General features: G+C 43.1%; 1 protein-coding gene across 1 annotated transcript; it reads right to left on the bottom strand.

Annotated features, from left to right (window-relative positions):
- Positions 1–7,863: 7,863 nt before the first annotated feature.
- On the bottom strand, positions 7,864–13,107 carry KRT33A (keratin 33A). The gene is made up of 7 exons (XM_025361845.1): positions 12,214–13,107; positions 11,123–11,205; positions 10,252–10,408; positions 8,836–8,997; positions 8,619–8,744; positions 8,220–8,440; positions 7,864–8,008 (listed from the first exon to the last, which is right to left on the bottom strand). Exons 1-7 carry the CDS (start codon positions 12,559–12,561, stop codon positions 7,891–7,893), a joined length of 1,215 nt encoding a protein of 404 aa, XP_025217630.1. The 5' UTR covers positions 12,562–13,107; the 3' UTR covers positions 7,864–7,890.
- Between the last annotated feature and the right edge of the window lie 5,068 nt (positions 13,108–18,175).

Below are 18,175 nucleotides of genomic sequence, written 5' to 3' on the forward strand. Positions count from 1 at the left end.
ATTGTAACAAAGCAGTTAGGTTTTTTATAAAGTGACCTTTGACTCACCTGACCTTATCCTTATCATAGTAAGTATGAAAATCACAATACCTTCACACAAATACCTTATTGGAGGGATCTGGACAAATATCATTTGCCATCACTTAGAGTTGTATATACATTTACAAAACCATAAAATGCTAAAAGGACATACATTTAATATACATTAATGCATAAATTTCATATGTATGTCCTTCTAGCATTTTATGGTTTTGTAAATGTATATGCAAGTCTACTTTTTTTAAAAATACAAACATAAACGTGAACTGGCATTTTTCAATCAACTTCTTTAATTGGATATGCAATTTGTGTGAGTTTGATAGAACTCGTTGGTCCAACCAAAGAAGTTCACTGTTTTAGCAGGTCTTCGCTTGTAATCAGTCACAGCTTAACCTAATGTTCACTAAAGGGAAAAAAGAAAAAAATAACCGCTTTGTGCCTGGGACTGTGGTGTCCTGGGCCAAACACAAGACGTTACAGGTTACTCAGCCTATTCTAAGCATCATAAGTTTCCACCAGATAAACAGCAATGCCCTGAAGACTTCAAGGTTTAACACCGAGGATTACCACAATTATTAATGGCTGAAATAAAGAGATTAGCCTTTGCTCTTCCATCCAATTCTTTTGCATTTTGTTTTCTTTTAATAGCAATAAAATACTTTAAAACAAACAGCTAGTCAAAAAAATAAAGAACAGAGAAAATATATTTTAAAACTTGTGCTTTCCTACCCAGAATCTGTGGCTATTAATATTTTTTCATATTTGCTCTAAGTGGGTTTAAAATCAAGAAATACAGCATTGAGAACTTCCTTGACTTTCACATCCATTCTCATTCCAATCTCTTCTTCCCAGAGACAAACGCAATTATACATTTGATATGTATGCCCTTCTAGCGTTTTATGGTTTTGTAAATGTATACACAAGTCTAGGTTCTTTAAAAATATTAACATAAACAATGAACTGGTATTTTTCAATCAACTCCTCTAATTGGATATACAATTAGTGTGAATTTGAGAGAACTTGTTGGTCCATACAAGAAGTTCACTTTTTCACCAGGTCTTTACTTGTGATCAGTCATAGCTTAACCTAATGATCACTAAAGGGGAAAAAAAGAAAAAATTTAGGCACATCCTGACTCTCTCAATTATAATCCAAAACTTTCTAGAATGGATGCCTCACATGGTTACATTTGACCACCTTTGATTCAACAGCCCCTGAGCTTTATGTCTAGCAAGAGATGCCCAGAGCTCTATGGAAAAGAGGGCAGCAGACCAGACCAAAACTTTGCAGTCTCAGCATATCACAGAGCCACAGGGATGTGAGCATGTCAGGCAACTTTCTGGGTTTATGCTTAAGCACCTCTGAAAACTGGAAAAACCCTTGGCACAAATTCAATCTTTGTGTGGGCAAACCAGTTTAGTTCCTAGTTTCTGTTTACTGTTGGGCTTGGTTCAAATGTTACATTCTGTACCCCTGTTCTTGCCACTAAAGTTATTTCACCATGAAGTTTCACATCTAATCCTGTGAGTGTCATGATTGTTAATCTAAGAATAACATACTGCCTTCAAAAAACAGCGTCAAGGTTGAGAGAAGGAAGAATTACTCCCTTCTCATTAGAAAAAAGACAATCCTGTACACACATGTTTACTGCTCTTCTCAGTTGCCTAAGTGCATCTTCTGTTGATAAACAAAAACTTGTTTTGCTGCATGACATTGCTCAAGCAACACCTCTATGCCTCATCTCCTTCTCTGCCCTAAATAGGTTACGCATTTCAGGCAGGCAGATTATTAATTATTTGTTGAGCACCTATTGTGTGCCTTCTTTGTGTCTGCTATGGAAGTACCACAAGGATCAGTTTAAAAATGTGAAAATTCTTCAAAATTATTTAAACTGTCTGACTCAAGTGCTAATCTAGCAGGGACAATGGCCGGATGGAGTCCAGGGACGAGGTTTTGAGCCAGCTGTATGGATTGTTCCAAGGCAGCAATATGCAGGTATGAGCTGTGCCAGGCACAAGAGCACCCAGCTGCAGGGTGGGATGGAAACCAGCTTATGTGCTGCTTGCCAAACCAGGCACCTGCAGGCTGCATCCACCCAGAGAGAGAGCCTTTCTCTAAACCATTAATGGTGCACAGCGGTTACTGCAGACCTGGTTAAGAGGTCAAGAGCAGAAAAAGCTAGAGAGAATGGGGGGCAGATATCAGGAGGCACCAAAGGCCAGAACCAGGAAAAGTTAGAGAGAATAGGGGCCAATAATGCCCTGGAGGCACCCAAGGCCAGAACCAGAAAAGCTGCATCTACCATTAAATCCAAGGGGTGAACATGGGGCTAGAAATGGAGACAAAGGCAAGGTAGTGACAGAAACAGGGCGGCAAACAACGACCAAGTAAAAAAACTGACAATTTACTAAACGCCTAAGACAACTGCAATAGAACAGTTTGTTTTTTTCTCCTCCTCCTTTCTTCCTCCCTGCCTTTCTTCCTTCCTCACTCATTCTCCCTCCTTCCTCCTCGTGCTCCTCTTTGTCTCCTTTCTCTCTCTGTTTTAGTAACAATCTTAGAGCACAAGTGTCAACCTTCAGTTAAACGGACAGCAGTGAGGCAGACACCGGCTTTTCTAAAATCCTTGACATCCACATGTGAAACAGAGCTCACCGAAGCTCAGCTGCGCAATTCCGGATGCTCCTCTCTCCATCTCTCACCCATGGAATATTTTCCCTCTCATAGCCCGCTGAAATGTCTATGCACTTCCATTCATGAAATGCTACCTTGGGGAACCAATCTAATTAAGCATTTATCAAGAACGGGTTGAAACTCTCTCATCTGTGTCCTTTCCCTGCCCCCAGAATGCACCGTTCTTAGAGGCACGTCCCTCTGTGACGGTCATACCTGTGCACTACCATGCATGGCCTGTGGTCACTTCCCATGGTGACCCTCCCCCATGTCCCCCTGGCTCTTTGACAATGGACCACACGGTCTCTGCTCTCAGGGTCTTGGCAACCCTCATGTTTCACAGTGGCCAGCAGTCAGCCAGTCTCCACGACCAACCAAGACAAAGTCAGCAGTGCAGGTCTGAAGTAATTATTAAAATGAAATACGAATAGGTTAAATTTTACCCAGGCTTTTAATGATACACTTAATTGTTGCTTTCCTGTGTAGAAAATAGGCATAAGTGGCTGGGTACGGTGGCTCACGCCTGTAATCCCAGCACTTTGGGAGGCCGAGGTGGGTGGATCACAAGGTCAGGAGATCGAGACCATCCTGGCTGACACGGTGAAACCCCGTCTCTACTAAAAATACAAAAACTTAGCCGGGCATGGTGGCAGGCGCCTGTAGTTCCAGCTACTCGGGAGGCCGAGGCAGGAGAACGGCGTGAACCTGGAGGCAGAGCTTACCATAAGCCGATATCGCCAGCCTGGGTTACAAAGCGAGACTCTGTCTCAAAAAAAAAAAAAAAAGACAGAAAGAAAAAAGAAAATAGGCATAAGTGGAAATCAGTTCTCATAAAGTGACTGAAATTCCTATGACTTTGACACCACCAGCTCTGTGCTTTAATCTTTCCATTTGAAAATTCTGATTGTTATAATCAGCGAAAATGCCACCAGTTTCATAATCATAATTAGCCATCTTCCTCCTAACACAGCACACACACACACCTGCACTGACACACACAAGCATAGGTGTACAGACCCACGCAGATGCATGCAGGCACATCCGAATTCCTTTCTCTCTGATTCTCAGCCCTCGAGCTCAGATTCTTCAGTTTCTTGCCCTGTCTGGCCTGTCTTCTACAACCCTCAGTTTGAGAGGACCTGAAACTAGATTCTCACCTGGGTACTGAAGGGCTCCAATGAGCGAAACCTTTGATTCTCAAGGCTGTGGAGTCTGTGTCCTGAGCAATAGGAAAGGGGTCAGAATGCAGGGCTGCTAAGGAAGTGAATAGGAACTCCGTTTACTGGACACCTACAATGTATCTAGTTGGGTTGAGCATCTTTGCAACATAATCTCATTCTACCCTTATTTAAAAGAAAATGAGGTAGTTATTAGTCTCCCATTTTCAGTTTAAGAATCCTTGGCTTAAAAAGCCTAGTAACACACTTCAGGCTGAGATACAGATAGAAGTTATAAGACTGAAACCAGATTGAAAACTAAAACAGTCACTTTCAAATGCATGATTTTTCTGGGGTTTGGTTTCTAGCCTTTCTTTTGGCGCCTTTTAACCGCTTTTAAAACTTTAAACACACTCACTCCCATGTGCCACACCCAAGCCTTAGCTGGCGGGGGTCATGACGCTGCAGGAAGTCATCTTGTGTAGATACCATCACATCCAGGCCACAGCTGAGCACGTGTTTGATTTTTTTTGTAAATATGTCTTTGACTGGGGAGGCTGTACATCTTCCCTAGGCTTTACATTTCAGTCCTGTGCTTGTCCCTACATGTTTTAAAAAAAAAAAAAAAAAAAAAGTGAAGGTGAGGGAACGCTACCTCTGCACACCTGCAGCAGGCTCAGCCAGGAGCCCGGCGGGGCCGGGGCCCACCTGCCTGGCGCGTAACTTCATCAAGTTGTTGGTGTGCATTTTGCAATAACAAGGGACAGCCCGTGTCATCCTCATATCCTTTTAGAGTTGGAGCCATTCTTGTGACTTTTGGTGCCTGCTTCCAGACTCCCCTGTTTTTGATGAGAAAGGTGAGCAGTCGTTAGATGTCAGTGATTCTTCTTTGAAACATAAAAAAAAGACATGCCTGAATTGTAACTGTCATCCACTATCACGAAACTTTAAACGTTAGTGTTCAGTAAACCTATTTTCCATTCAGCTGCCAACACGCTCCTTTTAACAAAAGTGTCAATCAAATTAATCCTTTTAACTCTCCCAAGGCTTTCCTCTTCCCTTGAAATGAAATCGGATCCCCCGCAGAGCTGGCGAGCCCCCATGTACCCTGGCCACTGCCCACATGTACAGGCCGATTGCTCCTCCCCTACTCATCACTCTAGATGCCCTGGCCTTGCTCCCTCCTTCAGAGGCATCTGCCTCACTCCTTTCCTTGACTTGCTATCCCCCTCTCTGGAAAGCTCTGTCCCTCTGCTCTGTTTCTTCTCTGTTTTCAGGTCTCAATGCAAATGTCACCTCTCAGGCAAGCTCTCCAAACTGAGACAATAGGAGCTCAGTTCATGTCTATCAAAAATAGGAGCAAACAGACTTTGTAGGAGACTGAGTAGAATGTTTTACTGGGACTAGACAATATCAAACTTAGACCCCAAGAGCCCAGGAACTCGTATTCAAGGTCAAAGTGTCAATGACAAGAATACTGAGCCTTACATAGGTACCGTGCTGCACCATTTATAAAGTACTTGCCTACACAGGGGATCTTCACAACTCCACGAGGCTGCCAGGTCTCTCGAAAAGAGGACTCTGATGGTCAGGGCAGCCAACAATATATACTCAAAACCAGGACCCAAAAATGCTGCCTCCAAAACAAGCCATAATTCTTCTCATCACAGCATCCTACACCATCTCCTAGTGGGTAAGACTCATAGCCCGGCACCATCATGGTTTATTTCACAGGAAGGGGCAGGGCAGGGATTAGGAGACATTTCCTGGGTTCCGGTTTCCTTGCTTCCTTGTTATGGGCCTCTCCCCTCAGAGCAGTGTTTTCTGAGAAGGCCTGGCTCTAGCTAATGACCTCAGAGACTGCAGACCTGGGAACCTGTGGAAAAGAGAAACTAAACTTGCACCTGGGAAAGTCCAGGGTTGAATAACAGAACCTCGCCTTCAAGAATTCTTGCTTTTTTTTTTCCTGCCTCTGCTTTGTTGCTGAAATATACAAGAGAGAAAGAGAGCGTTCTGAACCCATTATTTATCTCCCCCTTCCAAGCAGGCAGCAGACATTCATGATTAATGATGAGGTGACTTTCTACATTGATTTAATTGAAATCTATATCCTATCCAGGTTATTTATTTTTAAAGTTGATAAAGACCTTTTCTACTGATTCTTCTCTTCCAAACTCAAATAAAGAAATGTTTTGTATACATGATCTTCCACTAAAAAGGAGCCCAGACTCTCAGATCCTCTATTCTCTATTCTATAGGATTGTGCTGCTGAAGAAAGATGGAGTAGTGAGTGATCAATCTTTGAGACTCAGCATTCCCTCCATGTTAACCCTAACGCAAGAGAGAGGACTGGTCCACACTTAAGGCAAGAAGGTGGCCACAAGAAAGTGTTGAGGGCTGGTCTCCTTAGCTGTCCTCTGGTATCCGCAGCCCTGAATGGAGGGTTTGGGGTATTTTTCCCTGGACATCTCTACCACACCTAAGGATATGGTCTGCAAGTTTTGGAGAGAATTTCCAACCCCCACTCTACCCCCTGCCCCTCTGTACCTGTTCTCATAGGTTGAGGATATTCTCATCTCTATTAAAAGTTCCCATTCTCAATCTCTTCATTTCAATCATTGATTTAGAAAAGTAGGAGTAGAGAAGTGAAAAACGAGACTCAATCTCATTTGTGGGCTGGGCCTTGGGTTTCCTTACTTGATTGCTGTTTTTGTTTTTTTAAACATTGATAAATCTGGTTGCCACTGAAGGCAGTAATGTGACAAAACGATGGTCCCAACTGCATTTAAATAAAAACAGGTGGGACCAAAGCTCAAGGCTCACTAGGACAAAAGAGGCTTTTCCATCAAATAACCCACTCACAGTTCTCCATCATCTGACGCGGACCCCAGGCAACTGAGCAGAGAAACTTAGCAGAGAACTCCAGCGTAGAGTTCCAGGCCCACATCATAGAAATACAGAAAGTCGCAAGGAGTCCTTGAGTGCCAAGGCAGGGATGAAGAGAGGAAGGTGAACCAAAGGCATCTCCCTACCATCCAGCCTAGCAGACCCCACACTCCTCCTGGCCACTGTATTCCTCTACCCTTTGCTGCTCCTTCCTACTTTCTACCTAAACATTTCAGCACAGCGTGGTTGTGTGTGTGCATGTGTGTGTGTAAACATGCATACGCCTGTGTGTGTGGTGTACATATGCTTATATAATATGTGGTTATGTATATGTATATATGAGATTACATACCATATGTTAAGGTGATATATATTACCTTAGTACAGTTTTTGGTTTTTTTACTCCAAATGTTTTCAGATCCCTCCACTTAATGTTTCAAAATAAATAGTTCCTGTATCTGTAAAGACACCTTCATATGAATTTGCTGTTCTCTTTCCCACCACCTTCTTCCCAAACACTAAATGCAGGTTAGTGGTCTTTCAGGGAGACTTTCCATTGAAGGAAATCACAGACCATATATGGGGCGAATAACCCCTTCATCTGATGGAAAAACACTGGTTATTTTTTAAATGTATACAAGACAACCAATTTTGGAATTAATGAGTGAAACAGACAATTGTAACTTTTGAAAAAGAGTTTATTAGGAGGTTAACAAAGGATTTCTATTGCGTCTCCAAAGACCAAGAGTGACAAGGAAGATTTATTCCAATTATGTTCTGTTTCATAGCATGCCCATCAGTTTTGTCACAATTAATTGAATTTTCCCTAAATTGCATTTAGATAAGTTTTGTTCAAGTATAACATGTTATGCAAATGCGTCTTTATGATGATAGATATTACTTGATCTTGATCCTGCTGTAGGTCTCTCTATGTGACTCAGAAGACAGATTTTGCAGCCTTATGCTGAAGAATCAAGCCAGGGAATACAGTGGGAGGCTAGAGCTGACCCCTGGAAGCCAGGGCTGATAGAAAGGTTTCTGCCTCTTTCCAAAGTGTGTTCACTGTTGGAGATGTTGGGATGAAGTAGAGTTGAGGTGTGACTGATGCCTTTCTTCTCCTCCTGGTCATGGGGCCTCTAGCACCCAAAAGTGTTGCAAGGCCCGCACCGAGCACGTGGGCCACAGGGATTAGAGATACAGGGCCCAATGGACTTGTCACATGCATTTGTTGTGGCGCAGGGGTTGGAGGGGAGCCTGTGGGCAGAAAATCATTGGAGCAAGTTAGAGTATAATGAGCTGAAGAGATTGGAAAATAATAAAAGGGCTTTGTATAAGAATATTGTTCTCCTTTGGACTGCCTCCAAACAAAAGCTCGAAATTATAAATTCATTTCCATCAAGAAGACTATTCATCTCCACAGCAACCTCACATGCCCCAGGGAAAAGATTACTACCCCCATACTGACTTGCAGTCCTCGCTCTCCAGGAGGCTCCGGTACGTGTTGATCTCACACTCCAGCCGGGCACGCACGTCCAGCAGCACCTGGTACTCCTGGTTCTGCCGCTCCAGGTCACAGCGGATCTCCGCCAGCTGGGACTCCACGTTGGTGATCAGGCTCTGCACCTGGGACAGCTGGGAGCTGTAGCGGGCCTCGCTCTCTGTCAGCGTGTTTTCCAGAGAGTCTCGCTGTGGTGGGGAAGATCAGGAATGTTAGAGAGCTGCTCCTAATAAGGTTCTTCCATGGGGTTCCAAAGAACTCACAAGCTCCAAGAGCTAAGGAGAGTGTGTGGCCCCAAGGGCATCCCCGAGACTCTGCCTCCCAACTTCCCATCGCTCACCAGCAGGTCAGAACAATACAAAATACCAGGTTGTGCTGGGCCTGCAGCTCGATCTCCAGGGCATTGACCGTGCGTCTCAGCTCGATGATCTCCGCCTGGTAGGACTGCAGCTGCTCTGCGCTGGATACCACCTGCTTGTTCAGCTCCTCGGTCTGAAACACCCAAGTGGGGAAAGGATCAGACCCTGCCTCCAGGGCCTTGGGGCACCTCGGGTCCTGAGCGGCCATGTGCTTAGATGCCCACCTGCGTGGCGAACCATTGCTCCACTTCCCTGCGGTTGGTTTCCACCAGGGCCTCATACTGACTCCTGGTCTCGTTCAGGACCTGGTTCAGGTCCACAGCAGGGGCAGCATCCACCTCCACGTTGAGGCGGTCTCCAAGCTGGCAGCGCAGGGTGTTGACCTCCTGATTGAGAAAGGGCAAAAGTTTAAATTTCACAAAGGATCTTGGTGCTCTCCTTAAGAGAATGCAATTCAACTTCTGATCATTCTTAAGTTTTCAGGAAACTTTGTTCCCTCTGATCCTCTCATTAACCAGGATCTATATTCAATGACTAATCTGTATACTCCACTTTTTACAAAGTACTTTCAAGCTCATGACCTCTCTCTGCCCTTTGTATTAAATGCACCACTCCTCATTTAGAGAGATTTAGTGATTTGGGCTCAGAGCTGATACATGGCAGGCCATTATTTAAACTCTGGTCCCCAAATGCCCAGTTCAGTGTTTTTGCTAGTATACCATATAGCCTCATATGTTTGACTCTGAAGCATGGATAATGAAAAGAACAGAGTCTAGCTAAAGAGGAAATACAGAATGCTTACTTCAAACTCTGCCATCCTGGCATAGAAGAGACTTAAAGCGTGATTTGTTGATTCCACCAGCATAGATTTTGCTGAAAGCAATAAATATCTGTTTACTTCCCTGCTGAGCATAGCTTGGTCCTTGGGCTTAGGTGGATTTCAGACAAATTTGTATTCAACCTAATCTCTACCACTTAATACATTGCTTCTAGAAGCTTCTTGAAGCCTCAATTTCTTCATCTTAAAATGAGAACTGCCTCCAGAGTTAAAGCACTTAGCACAATGTTCGGCACATACTAAGCACCTGATTAATATTAACTGTCACCATTTACATTGTTCTTGGATTTCAGGTTGCATAAAATACATGTCTTCTTTTTTTGTCCAACTGACTTAGCCGTAACAGTGAGCATTTTGCTCAAGGCTGTTTCCAAGCAACACTGAACAGCAGAAAGAGCTCTGGACAGGAATGAGAGTTGCATTTTGTTCCAGCTCAGCCCTCTCTGCCTGGTGGGCCTAGGCCATCCTGGCTTCTCCAGCTTCAAATGGAGAATTGGAATAGAAGATTGCTGCTGTGTGCACTCTAACCAGGGTGCAGGAGAGGCTGTGGCTGCTGCCTTGTTACTCAACTTTCCTCATTACTGGGCTTGCCAACTTCCTCACTCTCATTCCTGCCTCTGGCAGAAAAATCCTAATCTCATATCACAGGTTGTTAGACTACTCATTCTCTACATATCCATTTTTGTATGCAGAATTACTTCCTCGGCTAATTGAGCCTCTACTGACAGCCTGTCCTGGACCCTGTGGCAGTTATCAAACAGGCCCTGGCGAGTCTGAGCCCATCACTCTTCAGGGAACTCACCTGCTCATGGTTCTGCTTGAGGCACAGCAGCTCCTCCTTCAGGGACTCCACCTGGGCCTCCAGGTCAGACCTGCACAGGGTCAACTCATCCAGGATCCTGCGCAGGCCATTGATGTCCGACTCCACCAGCTGCCTCAGGGACATCTCAGTCTCATATCTGTGATCATAGGAGGGTCAGGGACAGGCTGGGCAGGAATAGCCTTGGCCTTGACTCTGCTTTGGTTTGGTTTGTCAGGTAACTAGGAATTAGGGTTTATAGTTTTTATAGCCATCTCTTTTGTTTAGGTTTTCAGCATCAAGCTGGAAGAAAACGCACTGGTAATTTTGTGTTTAAAGATCCAGTGGATAGACTTCTACATTCCTAGCTACTCAGGAGGCTAAGGTGGGAAGATTGCTTGAGCCCAGGAATCTGAGGATCTGAGGTTACACTGAGCTATGATTGCACCACTGTCCTCCAGCCTGGGTAACAGAGCAAGGGCCTATCTCTAAAAAGAAAAAAGAAAAAAGAAAGCCAGTGGATTGAGGATAAAAGCCAATAAATTGTAAGATTTCCAAAATAATATACTTCCACATTCTTCATTCTCATGAATGGATTCTGTGCATAGGAGAACATCAGGGGCCAACATGTCTACACTGACCCACAGTACGACTAGGGATGTCACTTCACAGAGGAGAAGCAGGAAGAAAGGAAGTCTAAGGCCTGGAGAAAGGATCTCTGAACTACGGTGTGCAGTGGCTCTGTGAATCTTGGGCAAAGCATCTAGAACATAGCTCAGTCAGTGTTTGTTTAACTTGTGTTGACAATAGGCTAAAGGGAAGGAGAGCAGCCAGAGAAGAAAAATAAACAGCAACACCCCGCTTGCCCACTCACTTGGTCCTGAAGTCGTCTGAGGCCAGCTTGGCGTTGTCGATCTGCACCACAAGCCTGGCATTCTCAGACTTGCTGCACAGGATCTGGAAGGCCCAAAACATTCAAGAATGAGCAAGGACTTGGTAATTTTTCGCCAATAGCAGTCCTTCCTAATTCACGTCCTTGGAAGGATCAGGATGAGAAATCATTGCCTATCTTATTAAATGCTTTCTATATACAGTAGGTACTCAATGAATATTTCCAAAATTATATTCAAAAAACAGAACACCAAAATATGCAAAAAGTATAAGTAGATAATCTTTTTTTCTATCCTAATGAGCAATACTGAGAAGCTGACAATAATAATAGTTGACATTTATGAAAAACACCTACTATGTTTCTGGCATGATACTAGGAGCTGAGGATACAAAAATTGGTAAGCGCTTGATCCTGCCCTCAAGAAACTTTCAATCAAACGGAAAAGACAAGCAGGTAAACTAGCAGTTGCAGAGGACTGGATCAGGGAAGAAGCCACATGCTCCCAGATGTCCCAGACAACTGGGACTACTTTGTCCTAGGTAATTTCCAATCTTCCCAGTTTTGGACAAACGTTTTAGGCTCTCACTGGACACTGTGCACCAGGAGAAGCCCAGAGTTATGAAGATGAGGACAATGAAGTCAGGGTAAGTAGGAACCCAGAAGAGAGAGGCAGCCAGCAGTCCAAGGGGCAAAACGCTCAGATGAGGGAGAAAGGAAACAGCCCAATCTTTACAAAAGATTCCATTTCCCCAGCTTCCTTTGGACTCAGTCCTTTTCTGTCACCTCAGGGTAATAATTCTGGAGCTTGGCAAGCACATGGAAGCATTCAGAAGTAGTTTTTAATTACAGCTCATTTATGCAAAGTACTGCTACCTCCACATAGACTAACACTATGCAAATATTTAGACCTAACAGTCCCAAGTCTAAGATGAGATGGGCCCTCAAGAAAACAAAATGGAAAGGCCAGTTTTCAGCTTTCCATTCATATCAAGAGCTCACATGGCTTCTCAATCACAGCTCGGATTCTCTCCCGACAACTTCCTACTGGAGGCACTGTGTCGCCCACTCCTCACCTTCTGCTGGAGCTCCTCGATGGTCTTGAAGTAGGACTGGTAGCTGGCGCACACCAAGGGCTCCTGCTGCTGGGACCGCTCCCGGATGAGGTTCTCCAGCTCCGCGTTGTCCCGCTCCAGCTGACGCACCTTCTCCAGGTAGCTGGCCAGACGGTCGTTCAGGAACTGCATGGTCTCCTTCTCACTGCCATTGAAGGAGCCCTCGCAGAACCAGTTGCAGTTGCCCACATTGGCGGGGATGTTGCAGGCCCCAGGTAGGGTGCAGCCGTGGCAGCTGGGGGGCACGCAGGGCCGGGAGGAGCAGCTGGTGCGGCAGCTCAGGCTGGGCAGGCCACAACTGTAAGACATGGTGCAGGGAGGGAGTGCCCGGCTGAAGACAGAGTCCAAAATCTCCAAGTTGTAGAGCAGTGGGTCTCCTTCCTCCAGGGAGCATTTATACCTCGTCCGTGGAGGGTGTGGCCACGTAAGGCAACCCCCACCTTTTTTTTTTTTTTTTGCTCATTTGGTGATTGTCAAAAGCCCTTCCCTACATTTGTTGTGTTTCTTCAGAAGAGTCTCTTCCCTCATAAAAGACTTTACTTGGGCTTCTCGCTAAGTCAGGACTCCTCTTCCATGCTGTGTGTCATGATGCAAGAGCTTCGTGGTGTGACTTCAAAGACCTGGACTCATGAAAGCCCTGGCCTTCATCAGTGGGATGCAGCAGGTCAAGAGACAGTATTGCTGTTCTGCTTCCTGACTTGAGGCCCCCAACTCCTTGGCACGCCTCCGGCTCTCCATGGTGAAATGGAAAAGCATAGCTCTTGCCCATGTGTCTTTTGCTAGGTCACATTTCCAAGTACTGAATTCCAAATTCATGGTTCTCAGAAAGAGGAATAGATCCTTTCTGGGGCAGTTCCTGATGGCCACGTTTCCTGATATGATGGGCCTTTTTCATATCCATGATGACGTCAATCAACCAAATAATAGATATCCACGAGGACAATTTCATCCAGGGCGATGTAATAGACACTGGGAGGGGTGGGAGATAGGACCAATGCTATAGTCAGAAGTTCTTACTTGTTAAGAACCTGCACAAGCCCAAGGTAGTGTGGACACTTTTCACAAACTAGATCCTTTTTACAAACATGATCTTCAAACATGCAGAACTGAGATGTCCATTACTCCTCACCACAACTCTTCAAGATAAATTGTATAATTCCCATTTTATAGATGAGCACACCAAGGCATAGAGGGTAAGGGATAATAAATTGTGGAGCTAGGATTCCAAAGCAGATCTCTTTTCTCTTCATCACAATATGCGGCTTAAGTATAAACGGCTTACTTCCTTCCCTTCTTCAGACAGGTCGCCCCTTTCTCCTCTCCAAGCTCTCTTTTTACCTTGACCATGACACTGTCATGACTTATGTGCTTGTCTCTCTCTCTATTTGAGTTCCCTGAAGGCAAGGGCAGGGTCTAGTTTGTCTTTGAATTCCCAGCTCTAGGCACCTGGTAGGCACTGTTGAATGGATGTGTGTAGAGGGATGAAGGGATGAACAGGAAATAATAATCTGAGGAAGGAGTTGACAAGTGGCAAGTGAGTAGTTTACACACTGGGGAGGGCGAGCGCCTCCAGGATTGGAGGCTCTCAAGAATGGATTTGTGCTGGGATGGGGAGGCTCCTAAGAAGCAGAGGGGAGAAAAGTAGGAAGTGCAGGTGAGGAGAATAATGTGCACACAGGAATGGGGTGGGAAAGCCCAGGGCATGGTTGAAGGACCAGGGTAAGCCTAGGCAGCAGGAAGGGGAGAGTTGTGAAGGGAAATGGTAGACATTAAAACTTTATGGGGGATTGTATGGGGACCCTGTGGTAGGGGTCTCAATGGTGAAGTGGAGCAGCTTGGACTTCCCCAGAAGCTGTAGAGCCAATATAAGCTTTTGAACCTAAGTGTGGTGTGATAAAAGTCGTTTTAGGAAATGTTTTAGCAAATATTTATCTGTTTTAGAAAAATGAAGGAAAGATTGGAGGCAAAGAGTTCAGCAAAGAGGCTATTGTAACAGTCCATATAAGACTAGAATTTATGGCAGGGATGATGATACAGATAAGGTTTAGTACAAGTGAAAGAGTTAGAGCACTGGGCCAAGGGAGAGTACAAAAAGAAGAGCAACAAGGAGCTGAGGACCAAACTTTGAAGAATTTCCCAATCAGAGATCAGGAGAAGGAAAAAGAATCCGTGATAAATGGAGAAATGGTGAGAAAAAAAAATGATAAGAACAAGTTCATGGCATCCCAGAAGGACAGGAAGGAGGGTGCTTCCAAGAGGAGGTGACGTCAGAAGTGCCAAGTGCAGCAAAGGGGCCGCACATGATCAGGACCATGGAAAGGGTATTGGCTACCTTGACCAGAAAGTTACCAGGACCCTTCCAGGGTCACACAGTTGTGTCTGCTGTATGCAGTGCCTGTGCACATTCTTAAAGTAATGTCCACAGTGAACTTTGGTAAACCAAGACTTCAAACACACAGAATTGAGATGTTCATTACTAAGAGAAGTTCTGCTGCAATACATTTATATATCTGATTATAAAGCTTGGAGCTTTGATCTTACCAATACAGACTTTCATACAATAATTGGAGTGTGCTTTAAGCAGATGCCAGACTTGTCTGAACTTGATGATTCACAATAGTTTATTATTTAGGAACAATTATCCAAGAAGCATGAGTAATCTGAACTGCCCATACATATGACACCACTTCTGTTTTGTCACAAGACGTTAGACAAGCCTTATTTGATATCCTAAAGAGGCAATGAGGAAAAAATTCAAGTATGTGCCTGAGGAGGAATACATTGGCCAGAAAGAGGAGGGGCTCCCTATGTCCTTGCTAGCAGAGGATGAAGCAGATGACAGAGATTCCAAGCCTCTCAGCTACAGCTACCAATCCAAGCAGCTTCCAAGCCTCCCAGCTACAGCTACAGACCAAAAACCAGATGGCTTCGCATTCGGCTCTTCTCTTCCTCCCTCTCACCTCCTAACATAGATCCTAACGATGAAAATGGTTAAAAGACAGATGGAAAACCTTGAAACAAGAGAGATATTGGGGATCCTAATGGTCAACTCATCCAACCCCTTCATTTTACAAAGGGGAAACTGAGGCTCAGAATGGAGAATGGAGAAACTATCATCTAGCTAGGACCCAGCTCTTCTGATTCCCACTGCATTATCATCCCCACCACCATCCTACTGAAATGTTGAAGAAATGTTGAAGAATCAGTTGAAGAACTGATCTGCTATTACGTAAGGACAGAAATCAAGGGCAGTGAGAAAGACATCTTGTTATCCATAGATATGCTGTGTTGAAGAAGAATTATGAGTCAATGTGTAAATAAAGATAGAATTCAGCAATAGTACAGTTTCTTGTTACTCTCTGATTTCAATTGTTATTTCTAAATTGATGATACAATTATATATGAACAATTTGGAGTAATTGAAACATAATTATATCCCATCAGATATAGATTATATACCATCTGTTTGGAGCAACTTAGAACAATAGGTCAAACAATGGTGACTCTACTCGACAGCAATCTGCTTATCCAGAATAAGGTACACGAAAGATAGTCACAACAAAATTAAGTTGTTATTAAAATGAGGAGAATTAAGAGATTAAAGAAAACACACCATAATGACACTGGATGCTGTTAAACAACAGGATTATGAATGCTTTTTTCATCTCTCCAAATTCTTTGAAAACACATGTGTTACTTCTGTACAATAAACAAAATAAAATTCACATTTAAAATTTCAGAAGGAAATTCTTACAAATCTTCTAGAGGAACAATGAGTTGTTAAAAAAAAAAAAAAAAAAAACCTACAAGGCTCCTGTTCCAATATAGTTACTAAGTTACACTTGAGCCTGTTGCCCTAGAAATAAAGCCTTTGTTGTGATCGGCACTCATGCCCTTGTGACAACTGCTGACTTTGCTCATTCCAAAGGTGAGCTACTAAGAAGAGATGAAGGGAAATCAAGCTACCTATAGCTCATGAATTGACTGGCATGAGGTCTGAGCTTTGGGTGAAGGAAAAGACAAGGAGGAGCAACCCTTGGAGAAACATTCTGCCACTGACTACTAGAATAGTCCACGATCAGCTGCTAGAACCACGTCATTTGACCCGCATCCATAGACTATACCTCCCACATACATATAGAGAATAATTAAATTTCTTTTCTGGAAATACTATCTAAATCAGATAAAGACTACAAGCTTAGCATGCTGGAGCTACCAAGGACCTAACTGGTCATTTCACTCAACTCTTTCATTTTAAAAATGGGACAATTTTGACCCAAAAGAGGAAGTGACTTGCCCAAACTTGCAGAGAGCTTGTGAAACAGTCTAAATTGAAAAAGGATAAAGTAGACTAGAGAACTAGGATAAGGCTTTTAGTCTTTATGAGAGAGTTCAGGCTGAGACCACTGAATGAGGTAAGTCTCTCTAAACACTAAACCCTTAGTAAAAATGTGAACTAGAAAAATAAAGTATGCTTATTGTTAAAGGAAAACTTTGAAAAGCTGAACTATCTCTTAGCTCTAATTTTAAAATTATAATAGTAAATAGTAAAATAGAAAAAAAAAAAACAGTAAATAGTAAAAATCTCCTTTGGGATTGTTAAACCAGTGACCTATTTATCATTAAGGTTTGGGGGTGAATCCATGCTACTCATATGATTCAAGAACCTTCATGCTGATAAATTAACAAAACACCCAGGGAAATAACTCACAATTAGCAAGAAGGAGAAGATACAAGATACAAAAGGTTAAAGCCAAGAATATTAAATATGTTTAAAGAGCTTATAGGACAAAATAAGGAATCAAATCCCTAAACAAAATGGTAGTTACTACGCAAAAAAATAGGCATGTTTAAAAAAAGTCAAACAACTTCTAAAAGTGAAGAGTATAATTTAAAGTGCAAATTTTAAATGTAAAATTTCGTCAGTAGGTCTTTAGTGGCTTCAAAAAGTCAAAATTTTCTTTTGATATCAATCATATTATTCAGGGTGCTAAGTTTTCACTCATCTCCTACTGAACTAATGAAATTTTAATTAAAAACAAAGTTTTAGCTCTCATAATTCTATTGGACACTTTTAGATATTTTATACTTCTCCTATGAAGTCACAGCAATTGTTTAATTGTTGCATTTGTTTTGTCAGCTTACTTTTATTAATAATTGTCCCACAGAGCTTCACAGAAATATTTTAACAGAGTTCTAGGAGTCAACACATTTAATTGTTTTTCTTTTACTTTTTTGACTAAATGACAAATCCATTTTTATAAAATTAAGTTGACTCCTAATAGTTTTTTGTCTGGGGATTGATGTAATTTTGTTAGTTTTTAAATGGGATGTCACATTTATTCATTTATGTTAAGATGTAAAATATGCATTTCTGCCTCATTATTCCCTTTACTTTTATGTGTTCAATCACTTTTTATGTATTAAATTGTTCTTAGCTTTAATAACTCAAATATCGCTTTCTTACAAAGCCAAATAAAGTATTGTCATCTCTGTTAGAATTGCATTTATTTATTTATTTATTTATTTATTTTTTTTGAGACGGAGTCTTGCTCTGTCACCCAGGCTGGAGTGCTGTGGCCGGATCTCAGCTCACTGCAAGCTCCGCCTCCCGGGTTCCCGCCATTCTCCTGCCTCAGCCTCCGGAGTAGCTGGGACTACAGGCGCCCGCCACCTCGCCCGGCTAGTTTTTTTGTATTTTTTAGTAGAGACGGGGTTTCACCGTGTTCACCAGGATGGTCTCGATCTCCTGACCTCGTGATCCGCCCGTCTCGGCCTCCCAAAGTGCTGGGATTACAGGCTTGAGCCACCGCGCCCGGCCAGAATTGCATTTATTAAAGCCAAGTCTTAAAAAATTAATAGTAAAAGAGCCTTTCTTTTCTACAAAAGTAAAATACAATAAACTTTCAAACTCGATTGATAG

Source organism: Theropithecus gelada, chromosome 16 (assembly GCF_003255815.1).
Source record: "Theropithecus gelada isolate Dixy chromosome 16, Tgel_1.0, whole genome shotgun sequence".
Lineage (NCBI taxonomy): Eukaryota > Metazoa > Chordata > Mammalia > Primates > Cercopithecidae > Theropithecus > Theropithecus gelada.